This window comes from Seriola dumerili, unplaced genomic scaffold, assembly GCF_002260705.1.
Source record: "Seriola dumerili isolate Sdu_G_001 unplaced genomic scaffold, Sdu_1.0 BDQW01000169.1, whole genome shotgun sequence".
Taxonomy (NCBI): Eukaryota; Metazoa; Chordata; class Actinopteri; order Carangiformes; family Carangidae; genus Seriola; species Seriola dumerili.
The window spans coordinates 3,275,440-3,295,433 of record NW_019174424.1 but is presented as its reverse complement, the minus strand read 5'-3'; the positions used below and the strand labels follow the sequence as shown (position 1 = coordinate 3,295,433).

Below are 19,994 nucleotides of genomic sequence, written 5' to 3'. Positions count from 1 at the left end.
TTCAAGGATAATGACAAGGCACCTTTCCCGCTGACTGATGTTCTGTAGAAGATACCTCAACCTCAAAAGATTGGAGGAACTACAAGGAGGGAGCAACAATTGATATTTCCCTACAACAACCTTGATGAATGGATTGTTGAACAATCCTTTTTGATTGTTCAGGGGTCTTGAAACTCTAACCGGGGGTTTGCTCTCACAAGTTCAAAACTGTGAAACTGTTTGTTTACAAAATGATGCCCAGGTTTAAACATAAATAGTCAAGTGGTTAATTTACTCTGAGATGGCTCAACTTGTCTATAAACTCAGATCAACTTATCCCTAACCTGGGGCAAGTTAAACCACAGTAACACTTTTTTGGGAGAAGTCATATTTACAGGACCTTCTTTCATAGATGCATTCTTGTCACTTTATTTGATAGGACAAATCTTCTCCCACTTGTTACCATCAATATGCATTTTAATTTTTATCAGTTGCTGACTTAGATCTCTACACAAAATTCTCACAAAACGTCCCCTCTCACATCATGGGTGAAGACAATTACCACAGCAACAGTTCCCATCCTGTGATGGCATAAAATAACACAATAATCAAGAAGTTCCAGCCATCTTCTTCACTGGCAACTGACAGCGCACAGCTCATGAGGTGAAGGGGTCAGGCTGAAGCCCACAACTGGTGTAAGATCCAGTTCATCCTCTGTAACTCCGGGTGGAGGAGTGAAGCGAAAGCGCTGGAGGAGGGAGGTGAAGAAGAGAAAGAGCTCCATTCTGGCCAGACTCTCTCCAGGGCACGCCCTGCGACCTGCGAGAAAAAAGAGTAGCAGATGAGTTGAATGTGATCACATGTGTGCAACCATAAAATATCTGTAATCTCAGAGGAACAAAAGCCAACAAGTTTGTCATACCTGCAGAAAAGGGCATGAAGGCATCTCTCCTGATAAAGTTACCCTCCCCATCCAGGAAGTGGGAAGGGTTGAAAGTGTGTGGACTCTCCCACTCGCTCTCATCATACAGGACAGAAGTAAGAAGAGGAAACACGGTAGTTCCCTGGAGGCAAAAGAAAAAAAGCACCATTTTCAGAGTTTTCACAGATGGAAGAAATTATCCAACAAATCCAAATTAGTGTGGATTTGAACTGATGGGAGAAGGTGACCTCTTTGATGAAGTAGCCCTGGAAGGTGATGTCCTGGCTGGTTTTGTGAGGAATGGCCATGGGAACAATGTTGGCCAGTCTCTGTGACTCATGGATGACAGCGTCTGTGTACGGCAAATTCTTCCTGTCTTCTACTCGGACCTGACGGCTTCCAACCACCCTGCTCAGCTCCTCTTGAACCTGGTCTGGAAGGACATGAAACTGAGATGAAATCTGAGAAATATATAATGACACTTTAACCCTAATCTTATGTGAGCACTGTAAACTGAGAGAAGCCTGTGGATGTATTTTTGCACCTTGAATATGAGGGTACTTGGCCATGAAAAGTAGACACCACTGAAGAGAATTTCCTGTGGTGTCCGTCCCAGCTGCAAACAAATTCATCACACTGTACATCAGGTTGTCATCATGGTAGTGTGAATCCTTAATTCCAGACTCCTAGCATAAAAAATAATTACACTAGAATTAATGCCTCATGGTTGAATGCCTCTGCCAACCAGTCAAGTTGCAGGAAATATAGTCACAATCTCCCCTTTATGAGTTACAGCATTGAATAATGGCCAGAAATATTTTTGTAGAACGTTATGATGTCACAGTGAAGTTAACCTTTCACCATTTGGATATAAAATGTCATCACTTCATCAATATATCCTCCACATTAGCACATGAATTCCTGGGTTTTTGCCAAAAACATGTTTTGTGATGTCACAGAGACCTTGAACTTTGACCTTTAACTACCAAATTCTTATCATTCATCCTTGAGCCCAAGTGAATGTCTGTGCCAGATGTAATGAAATTCCCTCTGGGCGTTCCTGATATATCGTGTTCACGAGAATGGGATGTACGGACGACCAGTATTTGATCAGTATTATCAGTCTAGGAGTGGATTCAGTGGAGTCGGACGCCTCACCTCCAGACTTTGCTTACGGGTCAGGAAAGCATCAACAAAGCATCTGCACATCTCAGGGTTCAGAGTCTCCTTCAGATCTGCTATAATCCTTTTTGCGTCCGCAATACCGTCTTCCACATTCCTCATCAAATCCCTCCAGTTTTTAAGACAAGGGCCCAGCCAAGGGAATATGTTGTAGATCTTTAAAAGTGAACGATAAAAACAATCTAATTATTGTAAGATTAAACTCTTAAATGATCTTAAACCTCTACTGGTCTCATTTAATCAATGTCTTTGTTTGGTTTTTCATTTGGTTTTTATATGGATTTGGAAAAGATTTGGTGGTGTTTTACAGGTCACAAATTCCACTTCATTTTGTTTAAGAAGTCTATATGCAGTTTTATATACAGTACATATATAAATATATACATATACATAAAAAAGCAGTGATCATTAAGTCACTCTGCAGTACCAGGATGGAAACTGATCCCGTCAGATGGATGGTCTCATGATCTCTTTCCACCATAGTCTGGAGGTCAGGGTCTTTGTATTCAAACCTCTTCCCAAACATGAGAGCTGATATAATATTTGAAGATGCATAATTAATTGCCCGGGTGTTGTTGAAGGCTTTACCTGAGAGAAAAAAGGTCACAGATGAGAGTCAGAAAGAACATGTAAATTATTCAAGGGAAAATACATGACTGACACAATACAAGTCTAACTTCACCTAATACCATTGGTAAAACTATGATTATTTTTGACCCAGTGTTGGACTTAAAACTTTCACAAATGTATTGTTAGTTGTACAAAAAGTGCATATGATATTCAAAACTAGAATGGCACAGTTCAGCACATACCTCTGCCAAGGCCAAACAATCCTACATGTCTGTCAGGTACAGCTTATCTGGATGAGCAACAAACTGTACATGGTCATAGATCTTAACACCATAAATATGTCTGATTTTTTTTTTACATCAAGAGCCATTATTATACATTACTTCCTGTGAGGAATTGATGAAACTGTCGCCAAAATGCTCTATCTCACAATATTAAGGAAAGTGATTAAAAAAATTGCTGGATCCACCCCTTTAACCAGATCAGCACCAAAAGTTAATGTGTTCTTCCCTGGCCCATGCCCCATCCCTCCACCAAGTTTGGTGCAAATCACTTTGGTAGTTTTTGCTGACAAACAAACAAACCAACCAACAAACAGACACGGGTGAAACATAATATCCTTGGTGGAGGTAATGATAAATGCTACGCATATTATCAACCATCAGTAATGAATAGTTGCATATAAATTAAAAAGAGCTAGAATAGATTCTTTATCATTATTTTACCATATACTGTTTAATTTGGGTAAAAAACAACCCAACAGAAATATTAAAAAAAAACAACAACATTAACACTGGATTAAAACATTCCCTTCGTGACTGGTTTCTACCCAACAGGTACAGTGGGACACAGTGATTTTTTCAGTGTGTATATAAATCCATGCAGTGCTTTAGAGGAGATACTGTTACCCTCATGTTGTTCAAATTCTTCAGTCAGGTAATTACATTCCTCAATGATTTTTCCTTCACTAATCCTCTTGCCCATCCCAAAATCTCTCAGTGTAGTCAGAGCAAAACGTCTCATTTCTTTCCACGAGTCGCCATTGGAAAATAGTATGCCTGAAAACAAATGGTTGACTAGTTTTAACACCAACACAAACAAGTAGCAAAAAAAACCTCTCAAAACATTTTCTTACCGTGTCCTTTGTTGAAATCGTAGAATATGGGAGTGACCTCTCTGTCTCCAAACTCCTCAGCATGGTTGACCAGAGCCTGTTTGACTGTCCTGTATCCTGCCAGGACCACCACCTTCTTAAGTCCAAAGTAGACTGTGAACACCGGTCCATATTTTTTGGACAGCTAAAAACATCAACACAAGTAAAAGTGAGACTCACAATAATAAGAAGAAATTGAATTTACTGACTTTTAAAGAAAACATATTTATGAATGCAAATCAGTCTCCTATCATAGCAATGGAGTAAATTACATTGTTTCAGATACACAAGACATTTCTCACATCAAAAAGAGCGCTGTCGAGTCTCTTCAGATCCACCTGAAGCAGGTTACCAAGCAGGGGAAGACGTTTAGGTCCTGGAGGCTCAGTCCCATTTTCCTGGGAGCTGAAGGTGGAGTAAAGAAGGTGGAGGACCAGCAGGACCACAGTGGCCCCCAGCAGGGAGACTGAAGTGGAGGACTGAAGAAGACTGTCCAACATGATTCTATAGTCAACTGGAAAATTCCCTGACTCCTCCAACACAGACCTTGTAATGTCCTCACAAAGAGTTCAAAGTGTTCCTCTGTGGACTGAAGGGATAGGGGACAAAAGAAACTGGGTTGTCACTACTAGCTTGTTGTGTTCTGTTTGAAACTGAATTCCGGCTCGGTCACATTACATCTCTGTTCAATGAAAAAGTAAATAAAAACTGGTCACTCAGAGAAATGACAAACTAAAAATTAAGCATGAGAGCTACAGTTTGATGTCGGGAAGTGTTTTAACCATCTGAGCCCACCCACAAGATTTTTTTTGTTATTTCTAATAAAGTTGTCATTTTTAAGAGTTTAACCAAGTGCTACACATGTTCAGAATCTGCGCAACATCAAGTAATTATATATTTCACTCAAAAAGACTTTTTACAGTATAACAGGGATTAATAACCCATAAAACAAAACAAAAAAAACTGACCTTGAATTTTCCTTTATTTTATAGATAAAAACATTGTGAACCATAATAAAGAAAGATAATTCCAATACAGAAAGTAGCACACATTAATTTGATTTGTGCTAAAGGTGATTTGAAGTTTCATGAGTTATGCTGATTCTTTGGAGCAGTATTTGTGGGCGTCTTTTGTCTGCTCCAATAAAAAATCCACTCCAAAGCTTCTGCTGTACTAAATATCTGACTGGTCACATCCCTCTGTCTGTAGGCCAAGACTCTGAATCAGACGCTATGATTGGCTGTGACAGAACTGAAGCCAATAATAATGTCAAATTGAGTGATGTTACTCTAGACCTCACTGGCAAAGGAGAGAACCGGAGAAAGCAGCAGTGCGGCAGACAGAAGGCAAGACAACTCTAGATCTTTCCTAACTTGTCATGTTAGTGTATCGATCGAGGTCAGACGAACATGGGCTCGTTAGAAAGCTCAGATTCTTCAGAGGTGTCTCTCGCTCAAACGCTCGCGGAGTAATGGCGCTCTAAACAATGTGAAATTTGGAATAGGGCTCCCGCAGGCCTAACCATGTGGTGATGAAACATGCTAGAATAATAACTTGTCCATTTCCAAAAAAAAGCGCGGCAGTGTCTCTGTAGCTCAAAGAAGCACATCCAAGCTGAACTCTGACCTGTAAATATTCCGGAGCAGCAGTTAAAGGCTTCCACAGAAGCGAACAGGAGACGCATCGAGTATTGTTTTTTATAAGAGAAACCTAATATGACCAAGCCCTTAGCCCCCACCTATCTGGGTGGAACTACAAACCAAGGGTTCCCTCCTCCTTTCCTAAAGGCCTCAACATGAACGCACCGTGAATCCAATACCACCAATTGTCACCTCCTCAGTGCGTGTGAAGGAGCAGATCAACCAGTCAGTCAAACGTCTACTTAAACAGTCAATCAGGATTAAGCAGGTAAAACACAAAATCTGGAAAATTACAGGCATGAAGTTCCAAGGAGAGCGTGAGAATTAAACAGTGAACATGTAAATGTCTTTGAGAAGTGAGGGGATACAGTGCATTTTACATGAGCACACCTGTTTTACTGCTCTGTCCACAGAAGAAAGCAGCACAGTAGCCTAATCAAACATGAGAACATAAGACAAAGATAAGCTCTGTTTAAAATGAATACATACTTAAAAAAAGTATCACATAAATATATATCGCCAGTTTATATCACTATTATTATTATTATTATTATTATTATTATTGTTGTTGTTGTTACCATTATTATTATTATGTGGTCACAATAAGCAGAGTGTTGCACCCATCATTCCTCAAATCATTCTTATGAAGGTTTATGAGGTTTGTTTTTCAATGACTAGCTTTATGCCACTCGAGACCTGGATCAGACAAACATCATAGTAGGTCTTTCAAATGTGTCTTGTCGTGTCACTAGTCCTCTCACACTGGAACTTGCATCGTGTGTCTTTAATTGTGGGAGAATAGAAAACCTTCACTGCTGTTTGAAGGTGTTGTTTCATTGTTTTCTTTTTGTATTGTTGCAAGTTGTAATGGTAGTTTCTTCTGAGAATCTTTCAAACTGAACCCACAGGGTTTTTATTTCCTAATCCACCTTTTAGGCAGAGAGCCACCTCCAGATTTTGACGCTTAGAGCTTGAACGATGAGAGCTGAATCTGTGCTGAGGGCCTGTGTGGAAGTTAAAGACCTAGAGTTCTCGATTAACAGCCACTCCCCTTGTCGCCGCCTTCTCAACAGCATGACAACAGAAACTTTTAATCTGCCTTGCCTGCATTTAGGTGAAGAGATATATCAAAGAAACTGGCCAAGCAGCTTTTCTATATCAGATTAAATTCCATACCCTACTCCCTCGCTCACTGACAAGTACCAACACGTCTCTTGTTAATGTAAATAGAATGGTTGTTCCTTCATTTCTTGGCAAGAGCTGCAACCTGCAATGATTGAACACTAACCTGGAGGCTGTTGGTATTAAACTGCAGCTATGATTGTAGAAAGTTTCAGTTAGCCACTGCTAGTTTATCAGCTAAACGTCATCTCTTGAATCTACTCTTTTACAGCTCTGCTACATTAGGTTTTAAGCCAGACCAGGTCAGACGCAGGTTTAATGTTACTTATTCACTCCACTGTTATGCAGCTGAGTACCATGAATAAAGGAGCATTCAGCTGTTGAGAAAAAATGTAAAAACAGTTTAAATATTCCCTTTCCCTTCATGAAATCCTTTGTATTACTTTAACTTTTTGTCTGTTTTCAACAGAAAAGGTTGAGAAGAATGTATACAGTATTTTTTAATAAATTATCCAGAAGAAAAAACATACAGGGATGAAAATAAAAGATCACATGTACTTTACAGTAAATAAATGTCATGATCTGCCATGATTTTAAAATGTCATTTGCTGGCAAACTGTCTTTGACAAAACCAAAGCTCATCAGTTTGTGAACAAAAAAAATCCACAGTGGCTGAGAAGCAGGAATTTACTATAACAGCATCTCTTACTATAAAAATGTACATACATCCAAATTGTATCAGTCTGAGTAAACTAATGTCTACAGATTTACAAACAGCGTGTAGTCTAGTGTTGCCACCATCATTTTCTTTTTTCCATTACCATCTCAGGCAAGGTGCTCTCTTCAGACACTTGAACTGTCACATGGCTCTTCTGTCTCCTGATGATATACTCCCTTATTTTTCACCAATCATGGTCCTGAGGATGGGGACATCTGGTGGCCGCTCAGCACACAACGCAGTGGTGCATTGTAAAGGAGAGCGAGAGTGAGTACTGCAATATTCGTGCCATTGACACAGGCGGGTGTAATGCCATGCTCTGGCTGTCTTCCTCACTGGCGGCTCACAGCACACAGCTTATGAGGGGAAGGAGGGAGAGTGAAGCCCACAGCCGCTGTCAGATCCAGTTCATCCTCTGTAACTCCGGGTGGAGGAGTGAAGCGAAAGCGCTGGAGGAGGGAGGTGAAGAAGAGGAAGAGCTCCATCTTTGCCAGACCCTCTCCGAGACACACCCTGCGACCTGCAAGAAGCAAGAGTAGCAAGTATGATGTCTGTTCAAGTGTAAATTAGCTCTTATCTGTGAAGTACAAAAACCTGACCAAGCTGTTAACCCTGCTGAACCATAAAATATCTGTAATCTCCAAAGAACAAACAACAAGTTTGTCATACCTGCAGAAAAGGGCATGAAGGCATCTCTCCTGATAAAGTTACCCTCCCCATCCAGGAAGTGGGAAGGGTTGAAAGTGTGTGGGCTCTCCCACTCACTCTCATCATACAGGACAGAAGTAAGGAGAGGAAACACAGTAGTTCCCTGGAGGCAAAAGAGAAGAGTATCAAGTCTCAGAATAAGAGCACTGTCACATTTTCAGAGGTGGTAGAACCAACAAAAACAAATTTGTGATGAGCATTGACACAGATGTGAAGAACTGACCTCTTTGATGAAGTAGCCCTGGAAGGTGACGTCTCGGCTGGTTTTGTGAGGAATAGACATGGGGACAATGTTGGCCAGTCTCTGTGTCTCATGGATGACAGCATCAGTGTAGGGCATGTTTTTCCGGTCTTCTACCTGGACCTGACGGCTTCCTAGCACCCTGCTCAGCTCATCCTGGACCTGGTCTAGGGCCACAAAATAAGAAATTCATATTTTTTGTCTGCAGTTATGAAATGTTATCAACGAGCTGTATGTAACTTAAGTATATAAATACTATAAAGTACTATAAATAAATGAATACATAAATAAATAAATGAATACATAAATAAATGCTATTTCTGTATTTTTACATGTATTTATTTATGCTTTTCTATGTGTATTTATATTCATTCATTCATTCATCCATTTATTCATTTATGCATTCCAAGATTTATTCCTGTATGTCTACATTTATTTATTTGTTTCTACATTTATTTTTGTATTTCTACATTTGTACATGTAGAAATGATGTACAAATACAGAAATAGCATTTAATTTATTTTGCATTTATTTATGTATTTAATTATTATTTCAGCATTTATTTATTTATACTGTGTCATGTCATTTTTTTCCCCTTACTATCTGCTCTTAACACATAATCAAAAGCTTAATTCAGATCAAATTAGAACAAGATTACAAGGACAGATCTGAAAACCTTGAATTCTTATGTTTACTTTACAAATGGAAAGCTGCACCAAAAGTTTCTTTTATCCTTTTTCTTTGTCAAGTGTTAAAAGGCACCCAGGGGTGAAAACCTACGAGGAAAGACTCACAAGCCTCATCTCTGACCTTACCTTGTATATGTGGATATTTGGCCATAAGCAGCAAACCCCATCTCAGTGTAGTGGCTGTGGTGTCAGTACCAGCAGCAAACAAGTTTGTGACTGTGAATATTAAGTTTTTCTCATTGTAATGCGTGTCCATAACACAGGAGTCCTAAGAGAAAGAACCCACATATCATTACAAAATAGCCGTGTGCAACATTGCTATTCTTTGTGTCAGATGAAGAACGTGACTTTGATGTTGTCTCACCTCTTCTTTCTGCTTCCGAATGAGAAAACAGTCCACGAGCCCCCTGCATGTGTCAGGGTTCAGTGTCTCTTTCAGTTGCTTGATCAAATCTTTGACGTCTCTGACACTCATTTCCAAATTTTTTAATATCAGCTGCCGGTTTTTTATCCAACTGACCAGCCTGGGAAACATGTTGTAAAGCTGTGACACAACAATGGAAAGAGCAGATATTATTTACGGTGTGAACCAAACAACAACCCACGTAGATAGATTTCCAAGGATTATAGGAAAAAAGTGTGTTTGTTTTTTGTTTGTCTTTTTTAACTAATTAAACATTGAGACTTGTTCTATGTGCCATGGGAGTGTAAAAGCTCATATTACATGAAGGAGAGAGATAGAGAGAGCTCATTCCATGCAGTATATATGCTCACATATATCCAGCACTTTCCATCAGTTATTTTCCAGTTAAATAATATTTTCCATCACCAAATCTATACAGTTTCCATCCATTTTTATTATGACATATATATTTTTTGATTGTATCCTGTATTGTTTTGTCATTTGAAATTTGCCCCAAAGACAAAATATGTAATTATGTCCTAGTTTACCTTATTATAAATATTTCTGTATTTGAGTCTGCATGAAGTAGATCAAATTTGCCAGCTATCATTGCTTAGTTAAGTCAGTTTTCATGCCACCCCCTTGAAACAGCAAACACAAGGCTTACCTGGATTGATGCAGAACCTACAATGCGTATTGTCTCGTTTGCTCTTCTCACCAAGTTTTTGAATCGAGGGTCATCGTATTCAAATCTGCTTCCGTACACGATAGAGGAGATGATATTGGATGTTGCGTAATTCACCGGACAAGTTGTGTCAAATGGTTTCCCTTTAAAAGACACAAGAAACAATTAAATTGATCAAGCTGAAGTACCACAGGAAAAATGTTGAGAGTTATATCAAAAGGATACATGGCTGCTCTTGACAGCTCAGTTATGGTCAACACTTCCTGGTCACTGATTACAAGTTCCTTACACCCACCTGATTTGTTATTTTTTGTGCATTAACCCCATACCTTTGTGCTCCTCAAACATTTGGATCAGATACCGACATTCCTCCAGGATCTTCTCCTCAGCCACTCTTTTACCCATCCCAAAATCTCTGAGGGTGGTGAGGGCGAAACGTCTCAGCTCTTTCCACGATTCTCCATTTGCAAACAGAATTCCTATTAAACATGCAAGTTAAAAGAAATCTGTACTATATCATGTATATATTACGACATGCACTACTCATCAGTGACTCTCCTATACTAAACAAACCATAAATTAATAGACTGAACAGTGAGACAAATTAAAAAATGACAAATACAGTGACCTAAGTGATTTTGCTTTTGTATAGATAAAAATATAAAGGCAAAGTAAAGGAAAGTCATACCATGACCTTGATTGGTTTCATAAAATATAGGGGAAATGTTTCGGTCTCCAAACTCTTCTGCATAGCTGACCAGAGCCTCTTTGACCGCCTTGTATCCAGCCAGGACCACCACTTTATTGGTACCAAAGTAAACCGTAAATACAGACCCATATTTCTTTGAAAGCTGCAAAAAAACGGAAAATGCAGTCACATAAGTCAGAAATCTTGTAAAAACATTTACTCTTGTAAAAATGTGTAAATTAAAGGAGATTTAAATAAGTTGTGACGTGTTACACAAAATGGCTTTGTTTTGGATTAGGAGTGCTAAACTTACTTCACAGAGGGTTTTGTACGGTCTCTTGAGATCAAGCTGTAGCAGGTTACCAAGCAGAGGCAGAGGCGGCGGCCCTGGAGGCTCTTTTCCCATTTTCTCCGAGGTGAAGCTACAGGACACAAGGTAAAGGACAAGCAGGACAGCAACGGCCCCCAACAGGGTGGTGGGACTGGAGAAGAGGAAGAAAACTAAATCATCCAAAAGAGCCATTTGTTGTGCTGTTGTTGATCTTCTCCTCTGACTGACCTACATTTAACACACCGCCCTTTAAGATCACGCGAACAACTGGAATGTCCGGTCAGGTGTAGTGTTACTCCCCGCCCCTCTGGGCTCTGTTTGCACACAACTGAGACACACATCTCAAAAGAGCGGCAAATATGACAGCTAAAACACAAGGGCAGTTTGGCCAGGGTTTTAATGCAACATTTTGGCAGGTAGGCAGGTTCATAGAAGAGCAGGGTAATTACATCATGGCATCTCTGATTCCAGGTACATCTAATCACAGATTAAAATGTGGGTGAACTGTATTGTAGGTTACAGATTTTATGACAGTTCTGCTGCGGACTGGTGCACAGTGTTTTAGGTATCTTCAAGGCTGCACATATGTAGACCTGACAGTGTCTAACCTTTTTGGCTTGGTAATACAATGAATATCTGCTTGCAACCTTTGTGTTTGTGAGCTGTGAGAAATTCAACTAAAACAAGTAAGTCTGATTTTGTGTGGAAGAATTTAGTTTTTGCTTTTTTCCTACACCTAGTATTGATCTTGTGAGCTCCCTGAGGGAGTTTCAACATTCAGCTTGATAGCTATTGGTCTAGACAACTCAGTAATGTACACTGCAAATACCATCAATACACTGCATTGCGGCTGCACCAGGGCAAACACTCCACGACCAGACTGGCTTTTTTAAAACATGGAGTGAAAAGATTTTTCAAAAATGCTTAATTTCATCATTTAGTTTGACACACAAGTCGGTTATGCAAGTTGCAGAATATATTTGTTGTAGATCCTGTAGTGTTCAGTTATTAATTATTTTTATTTTATTTTGTTCCCAGGGATAGTTGGCTCCACGGTGCTACAGTCCACAGGTTTAAATTACAGCAAACATGGCATCTTGTAGTTGAACCAGGCATCAAGTTTAGAGAAAAAAAGCATTTCTCAATGTTTGTGCCAGTGCTGTAGAAATAGCTCAGTGTGGCGCATTTGTGGCTGCAAAATGTTTTGATAATCTTACCTATCAAAGATTTTGATAGCTAAGACTATCAAAACATATGCTTAACATAAACTGTTGTTATTCATAGTGTATGTAAAATTGTGGGCTCACCAAACAAACAAACAAACAAACAAGTTTTTCCACTTACCCCTGGTGGCATCTCTGCATGGAAACATGGGCAGGAAAAGTGTGAAGTCTTTGTTACTGGAAAAATGAGACCTGAAGCTGGTGTTTGCTTCCATTTGCATAGAGCATTATTTAATTTAAAAAGAATAGCGATACATATACAGTTGACAAGTTCATTTCCATGGTACAGTACAGTACACAGTTACAATGATGTAAATTCCCTTTTTAAATATGATACACTGTATTTCAGCATAACTCAATCCTTCAATATCAGCAGTGCAAACCTTTACATTTTTCTCTAACTACATATCCAACATTGCATTTGATTCAAGTCATAACATGTAATGAGACATTAATTGTGCAACTACACAAAAAAACATAACAAAAGTCAAAATTAAGAGGTTAAATCACCTAAAGACCAATAGGCCACATATCAGTGTCTTCATGGAATGTCAGTCTCTACATTTTTTTTTTTTTCCACAAACATCAGGTGACATGAAGAAAACGCTGTAAATCATATCAAGCTGTTAACAAAGTTGATTAAAGTGAGTGCTTTTTGCTTTTGTGTAAGACATTAAATACATTCATCTCACTTCTGTGAAGCCAGAGTGATTTCTCGAGAGTAGGAGTCTGATCACAAGAGTTAAGTCTGATTGCTTATTCATCCCAGGTTATAACATTGATCTTTAACACAGACGACAGGCAGGAAATGAGAATTTATTTCTCATCAATATGTGTAGGATATTTTTGGAGGGGAAACTTCATGTCACTCATAATATTCCTACAGAATACACACATCTTTTTACATGTTCTTTAAAGTACAAAAAAAAAAGGCTTTGGGAATGTGATAAATGGGCACGTTCTGAGTTCAATGAAAGAGGAACAAACACTGCGCTGATCATTCTTCCTCAAAACAAGGCATCTATTTGTGTGCAGAGGACTGTGTTTAGTTTTATCATCTGTACCACTGCTGGGCCTTTTTATTGCACTTCCTGACGTTCCCTAAAGCAGGAGCAGCTCTACGTTAAAGATGTTAATGTTCACCCATTACAAAATGACAATCTATTGGTTTTCATTTGTTTAAGAACTATCATAGCACTGTTTTTGTATAGTCTGGATGGATTCAGGAATAATGTGTTGTCATCCTCTCTCTCTCTCTCACACACACACACACACACACACACACACACACACACACAGATGTACCATATGAGGTGCATAGCTGCAGGAAAAAAAGAAAACATTTGTTCAAAAACACCTCAAAAGTCACTGTAGTCTTGCTATTCTAGGTCTAAATCAATCACATGCAGTCTGATACTATTTGAAGTCAAGACCTCCTGTTTTTACTGCAACAGCACCATTTGAAAATAATCTTCTGTATCACACAATGACTCTTTCTAAATAGCTTCCACGTAAACTGTAATGGCCGGATTTTGATCTGTTGCCGTAACTTGTTTGGCAGCAAAAAAAAGAAAAAAGAAAAAAAAGAATCATTTGTTCATAAGAGCTCAACAATGGAGGTATATTAAATTTACTCAGACTGGACTAAATGTACTCTGAGGGTTAATCCTCAGCAGAAAGGACGGTCTTCCAGCGTTCCCAGAATCATGCGCTTAATTGGTAAGTCGTATTTTCTGCATGCATCGATTAATGAGCCAAATACAGCCTTTAAAAAGAGTAAAAGCTCTGCTCTGGTCTGAATGAGTAAGTGGTTTTAGCGTCATGAACACGCCACATTATTTACATCTGGCAACAACATTTTGTATAGGGTAATATAAAGAAAAAAAATAACCCTCATTGGTTAGATAAGGCGCAAAGGTGTGCAACAATTTCATAATGTATCAAACAGAGTGGTTCATTCTCTTGTGATGATTGATGATCACCAAAACAAAGCTCAAATTCCTGGAACCAAAATCAAGTCATAAAATAAAATCATAAATAACAAAAAGACAAACTGTACACAGCTAAGTGCACACACACAAATGACCCTGTCACATACAATTCAGAGTAGTGGTAGTATCTAATGATTGGTGTCATTGTCTTTGACCTCACTAAAAAGGTGCAGAGTTCATTACTTGGTATAAATGACATACCCTCATGTCATTATCCCAATTTTCCTACTTTCTCATTACACAACAACAATAATGACGGCATGAATGACCCGACAAAGACACATCAACAGGATACAGTAGTAGAAATGCTGAAGTTGATGTTTGGGGACTGGCCCAATGTGTGTGTTTCTGTGTGTGTGTGCGTGAGTGTGTGCGTGTGTGTGCGTGTGTGTGTGTGTGTGTGTGTGTGTGTGTGTGTGTTGTTGGTCACGGTAAAAATGGACCTGGAGATAAACGGCGCTCTGCTCCAGCCTGTGTACGCAACTGCTGTGTAACCGAGACAGGTCCATGTACACAGGTCCTATACACAAACACACACGCACTGTAGTTAATGGACAAGGGATGGACGGACTCGTCACGCCACCTATTTCCTACCGCTCTCTGTGCAGTGCTGGAACTGGGCAAAGCTGAGGAACACCTGCTCCAGTGATATCTGGCTCACACAGTAGTCTTCAATGCGGTATTTCTCTTTGGCTGCCTCCAAAGTACCAAACACCTGGGTGGGAGTGGAGAACAGGGAGTGAGAATGCGTGTTACCCATGGCTTTCTGCCAAGATCACAATTTCAAGCTACAATAAGCATCTTCTGAACAATGAAAATACAAATACTTACACCTGCCCCTGTGTGCAAATAACAACGGTATATCTTTTATTCCATGAACATTTCTACCTATTCGGTGTTGTTTGGGGCATTTTGGAGTACATGACATGATTATACTACCATACCAGTACTGTCACAGCATGTCAAATGAACAACACTGATTCACAACATTTCGAGATTTGCCATTCATGTTAAACATCTGTAGTAGTTTTACAAATCCTCACTCTGAGCTCATCAAGATAAAAAAAAAAAAAAAACATGCTGAGGTGGAAACATGACTAAATAAGCAGGAGAAGGAGACTAAAGAGCACTTCCTGGCTAAGTAACTTTTTGTTGAAGCTTTAAAAATAATAACTCAGGCACTTGAAAGTTGCTGCGTATTATTTTATCCACTAGAGGGAGCTCGAACACAGCAGTGTGCAGGGATGGATTTATCTGATTCTAATCTTCTAAACGTTTTAAATGTGCAGATCTGTTACAGTACCTGAGCCCAGGTCAGTGTTTTGTCAGTCAAATGATAGTGCACCATTCCCTGGTGTTCATCCTTTAGCTGACTTCCTGTGGAGGGAGGAATTTCACATGGTTAGATCCACTTTGCTATTCTTTCACAGTGACAGATCAATTCAGCAGCAGAAGACCTTCAACTGGTTAATGTAGTGCAAGAAAAATACCAAATCCCACTAAGAAATACAAGCAATTTGAATGGTTATTTGACATTTTAAGTACAGAATGATGACTTTACATTTGAAATTTTGATGCCATTACATTTGATTCTATTGTTTGCCATAATGCAGCACTCTGACACCTAAAACATAAGCTATAAAATTTATTTTTTAATAGTTATTGTGGTAATAAACACACACTTACTCTGACTGAATTAGTTATCTTTATCATATATGTAAATATTAAAATGAACATTAACTCTGTGCCTCTGACCTGGAAAAGTGCTTTCAATAAAGTCTTTAAATAGCTGCAGGTCACTGTCCTCCAACTCAGTCTCTATGTGTACTTTAGCCAGCAGGGTGTAGCCGCTGCCAAACTTGCTCTTCAGGTGTTGGGGACTCCCGAGGCATTTGAACTGACCGTTGACCATCACTGCCAGCCTGGTGCACAGGGCCTCACACTCCTCCATACTGGTAAGGGAACAGATCAAGGGCACAGGTACAGGTGTAAGCATCTTCACTTCTTTTAGTTTTCATATATCAAGATGTAGCAACATGACAACATGATGATGTTCTTTTAACTTATATCCAGAGGTGGATGAGAAATTATAATGTCATATTATATTACTGGATTATTAATAACGGTGCATTCTTTTGCAAATAGCATTTTACTTTATATACTGTTGGGTAGTTCCATCTATAATAATCCATCATATTTTGTAAGCTCATCATATGTTCTGTATGTAAAATATTAATTCATACAGTAACTAGTAACTAGCTAAATGGAATGGGGTTAGAAAAACAATTTTATAGGAAGTGGAAGTAAAAAAATGAAGAAAATCAACATACAAGTACATCAAATTTGTACTTAAACGCAGTACTTGACTACATGTATTTAGTTACATTCTACCACTGCTGATACCCAATACACACTACAAGTCTCACCTATGAGAAGTGATGATTATGGCCTTGCCAGACTCCCGTGTGCGTGTAACAGCATCCCACAGCAGCCTCCTGGCCACAGGGTCCATCCCAGTGGAAGGTTCATCCAGGAAGATGACCGGAGGCCCACCAATCAGAGCCATGCCTGCACTCAGCTTCCGCTTGTTACCACCGCTGTATATGTTGATGGTGACATATTATTTGCACACACTTGCTTTATCCAGGCTAATATATGTACTAAACAGATGAGAAAAATGGCTCAGATCTTTCTCTCTGTTTACCTACCTGTAGCTGCGGACCAGTTTATCGGCATGAGGCTCGAGCAGCAGTGACCTCAGGACATTCTCCACGCAGCCGGACACATATTTCTCTGGTATTCCTCTGAGCCTGGCATACATACTCAGAGTTTCTCTTCCTGTCATATGATCCAATACGGCGTCAAACTGAGGACAGTAACCAATGCGCTGCTGCACCTGCAATGCAGAGATACAAGTTCCCTTTCAAATTTCTGTGTTTTGAAAGCAGTGTGATGCTACACTGAAGATTTAGTCCATTTAAATCAAAACGCTGTATTACTGAAGACAATTTTTCTTTGAATTTCTACCCCTCTCCTCCTACCTTCTTAATGTCCCTCAAGATGCTGTATCCATCAATGTAAGCATCCCCGGAGGTCACACTCTCATCACCTGTCAGCATCTTAAAGGTGGTGGTCTTCCCTGCTCCATTGAAGCCCAGGAGGCCAAAACACTCCCCTTTTCCAACAGCTAGAGACAGCCTGTCCACAGCTAGAAGATTCGCTCCACTGCTGTACACCTGGGAAGGAGAGATAACAGTGAGTCTGTATCACCTTGTAATATCTCACCGAGACACACACCTCTAGAAACACCCTTATTTCAACACTGAGGCACCCTGTCTCACCTTTTCAAAAGACATTTAGACCTGTGCATACAATAAATATACAATCTCCCATGCTACATACCTTGCTGATCTCCTGCAGTATGAGGGGGCTACCAATCATAGACTCTACTATCGGCTGGCACTCCAGGACCCTCTTCCTCTCTTCAGCCACGTCTCTGTCCTCTGGAAGGAGTGCTGCATCCTCTATTAGAGGTAACTGACACACACACACACACACACACACACACACACACACACACACACACACACACACACACACACACACACACACACACACACACACACACACACACACACACACCAGTGAAAATGTACATTAAAAAACATAAAAAAATAAGACATTGCCCCCACCTCATGGTAAAAAGGGCTTTCAGATGATGTCACATCTCATAGCAGCATTAACATACCACAAGTAACCTACCCCATAACCACAGGTCTCCTAATATTTAACAAAGGATTATAGTGCATATAAATGATGATATATGAAATGCTGTATCCATCTTGGAAAAACAGATGAACATATTTACCAATATTCAATTGACATAATAAACCAGTTTGCAGGTTTATTGACAAATGCACTTGCACTGAAGGGGCAGATAATTAGGCTTCTTTTCAGTTTTGGTATTAGTCTCATGCTGATTTGAAAACTCAAATCAAAGTTTTAATTGCCAGACTTCTTTCATGACTGACAAATGTTGCCAACTGGCAATCAACCTAATATGAACCACCCTAGTAGCAGTGTTTATACCTGTGGCCAAATTACTTAAGAGTGAAAGTTTCTTTTTCATGAAGTGTTTTGTCTATTCCCAGCACATTTAAACAAATCTACATAATCAGACCAGACCATTATCTTTGTGCTTCTACAACCACTACTCAAGTTGTCTTCAGGGTTTTTGCTTTGCTCAGTTTGAATATATTTAAGCATGCTTTGAAGAGTTTCCTCGAGAGACCTCCTAAGCAGTGTGAGCTGTGGTTGCTAGGACATTAGAAAAGAGAAACAAAAAACTCACAGACAAAGACAAAAACTGTTTACTGCTCCCATAATGCATCTACCTGTTTACGTCTTCTGCCCAGGGAGGAGAGGAGTCGCCAGAGAGTGCGGACGCACTGCAGCTCGATGACAAACAGCAGAATAATGAAGACCACTCCCTGAACTGAAAAGGCCACAAGGAAGCGCCCAACACCAGGCTCCGACATTGAGAAGTAGTTTGACTGGTATGTGATGTCTGAAACCAGAGAAATTTTTTTTTTTTTTTTTTTTGTAGTCAGGGTCAAAACACATTGTTTACTATAAACGACAGAGAACCTGCAGCGGACCACACAATATATTTTGAGTGGTGAAATCAAATCCAAGTGAAAAATGTGTTACTGTGTGTTCTTTGCTGAAAACCGGTAAAAAGCAAAAGCAATATTCCTTATTTAAAGGGTATATCATTATTCATATAATCACTGCCACTATAAAAATGAACCAACATCGCCATTTTAATACATGTGTAATACTGCCACCCACATTATGACTCATCATTATAATTATGTCTTCTATATCGCATACTGTATATCACACTGCTAGTACATCACATCTTCATTGTATTGTAACTAAAAGCATACACTGTACCATCTCTATGGCAAAAGCAATGACTTAATTATTCTCTGAGGCTACATTTTGTTAGTACTTACTTAGGATTTTGCAGACTGCCTGGCTGATAGGAGTGGAGGTACAAAACGAGATTAATTCGTAGTTCTGGTAGAACTGGCTGAAGGACATGCCAAGGCAGTAGTTTGGGAAGATCAGGAACACCTTATCGAGTAAATGCGACATGTCCTGCAGGTTCAACTCTGGAGAAAGGAAGCAGTCAAAAGGAATGATAAGGAAACATTTTTTTTCTTTTCTTTTTATGCATTTGACCCATATTTTGTTACTGGTTGTCTATAGTTGCTAGGCTAGCTTGTTAGTCCAAGTCTGTTTATAGTGTGTCTTCTAGAGTGAGTGTCTTTTTACTTTTTGAGCTAGTCACCTATTCAGCCCAAAAAGTGCTTAGTCAGCCTGGTTTAACTAAAGTTTCTGATGATCCATGTAACATGTTTTGCGGCCACAAAGGAAATAAATTCCTGATGACTAAAAATAACTTGAAAGCATCTCCCAATGTCTTCACTGCAGAAAAGGACTAGGGGCAAAATAATCTTTCAAACAGCCAGAGATTACCGGTATCACAGAATCTCATAATGAGGCACTCAAATAGGAAGTCTAGAAAATGGTACCAGCCAAAGAAATTCATTCAGACTACTTCAGGTGTTTGACTGAGTGAGTATGGGACTGACAGATAGAAGAACAGAAGAACTAGCTGAACCAGCAAAGATATTTGGACAAGCTACATGTTGATCAGTATCTCAGGGAAACATGCTCAACA

General features: G+C 39.4%; 2 protein-coding genes across 3 annotated transcripts in view; both read right to left on the bottom strand.

The window, feature by feature from the left end:
• Positions 1-394: 394 nt before the first annotated feature.
• LOC111227275 lies at positions 395-11,283 on the bottom strand. The gene is given in 18 exon segments (XM_022752708.1): positions 395-798; positions 902-1,043; positions 1,150-1,334; positions 1,446-1,587; positions 2,060-2,239; positions 2,511-2,671; positions 3,562-3,711; positions 3,789-3,951; positions 4,109-4,363; positions 5,433-5,516; positions 7,622-7,806; positions 7,956-8,402; positions 9,051-9,192; positions 9,289-9,468; positions 9,995-10,155; positions 10,342-10,491; positions 10,701-10,863; positions 11,014-11,283. Coding segments are annotated over 18 exon segments (3,288 nt in total). The 5' UTR covers positions 11,224-11,283; the 3' UTR covers positions 395-610.
• A 1,534-nt stretch (positions 11,284-12,817) lies between these two features.
• abca3 (ATP binding cassette subfamily A member 3) overlaps positions 12,818-19,994 on the bottom strand; it is a 29,377-nt gene continuing 22,200 nt past the window's right edge. For both annotated transcript variants that reach the window (XM_022752588.1, XM_022752589.1), the window contains 9 exons: positions 19,264-19,422; positions 18,640-18,812; positions 17,648-17,782; positions 17,287-17,481; positions 16,954-17,141; positions 16,672-16,842; positions 16,001-16,197; positions 15,549-15,622; positions 12,818-14,960 (listed from right to left, as the gene is read on the bottom strand). In XM_022752588.1, coding sequence (XP_022608309.1) covers positions 14,829-14,960; positions 15,549-15,622; positions 16,001-16,197; positions 16,672-16,842; positions 16,954-17,141; positions 17,287-17,481; positions 17,648-17,782; positions 18,640-18,812; positions 19,264-19,422 — 1,424 coding nt within the window. In that variant the 3' untranslated portion in view covers positions 12,818-14,828. The remainder of the gene's footprint in view (positions 14,961-15,548; positions 15,623-16,000; positions 16,198-16,671; positions 16,843-16,953; positions 17,142-17,286; positions 17,482-17,647; positions 17,783-18,639; positions 18,813-19,263; positions 19,423-19,994) is intronic.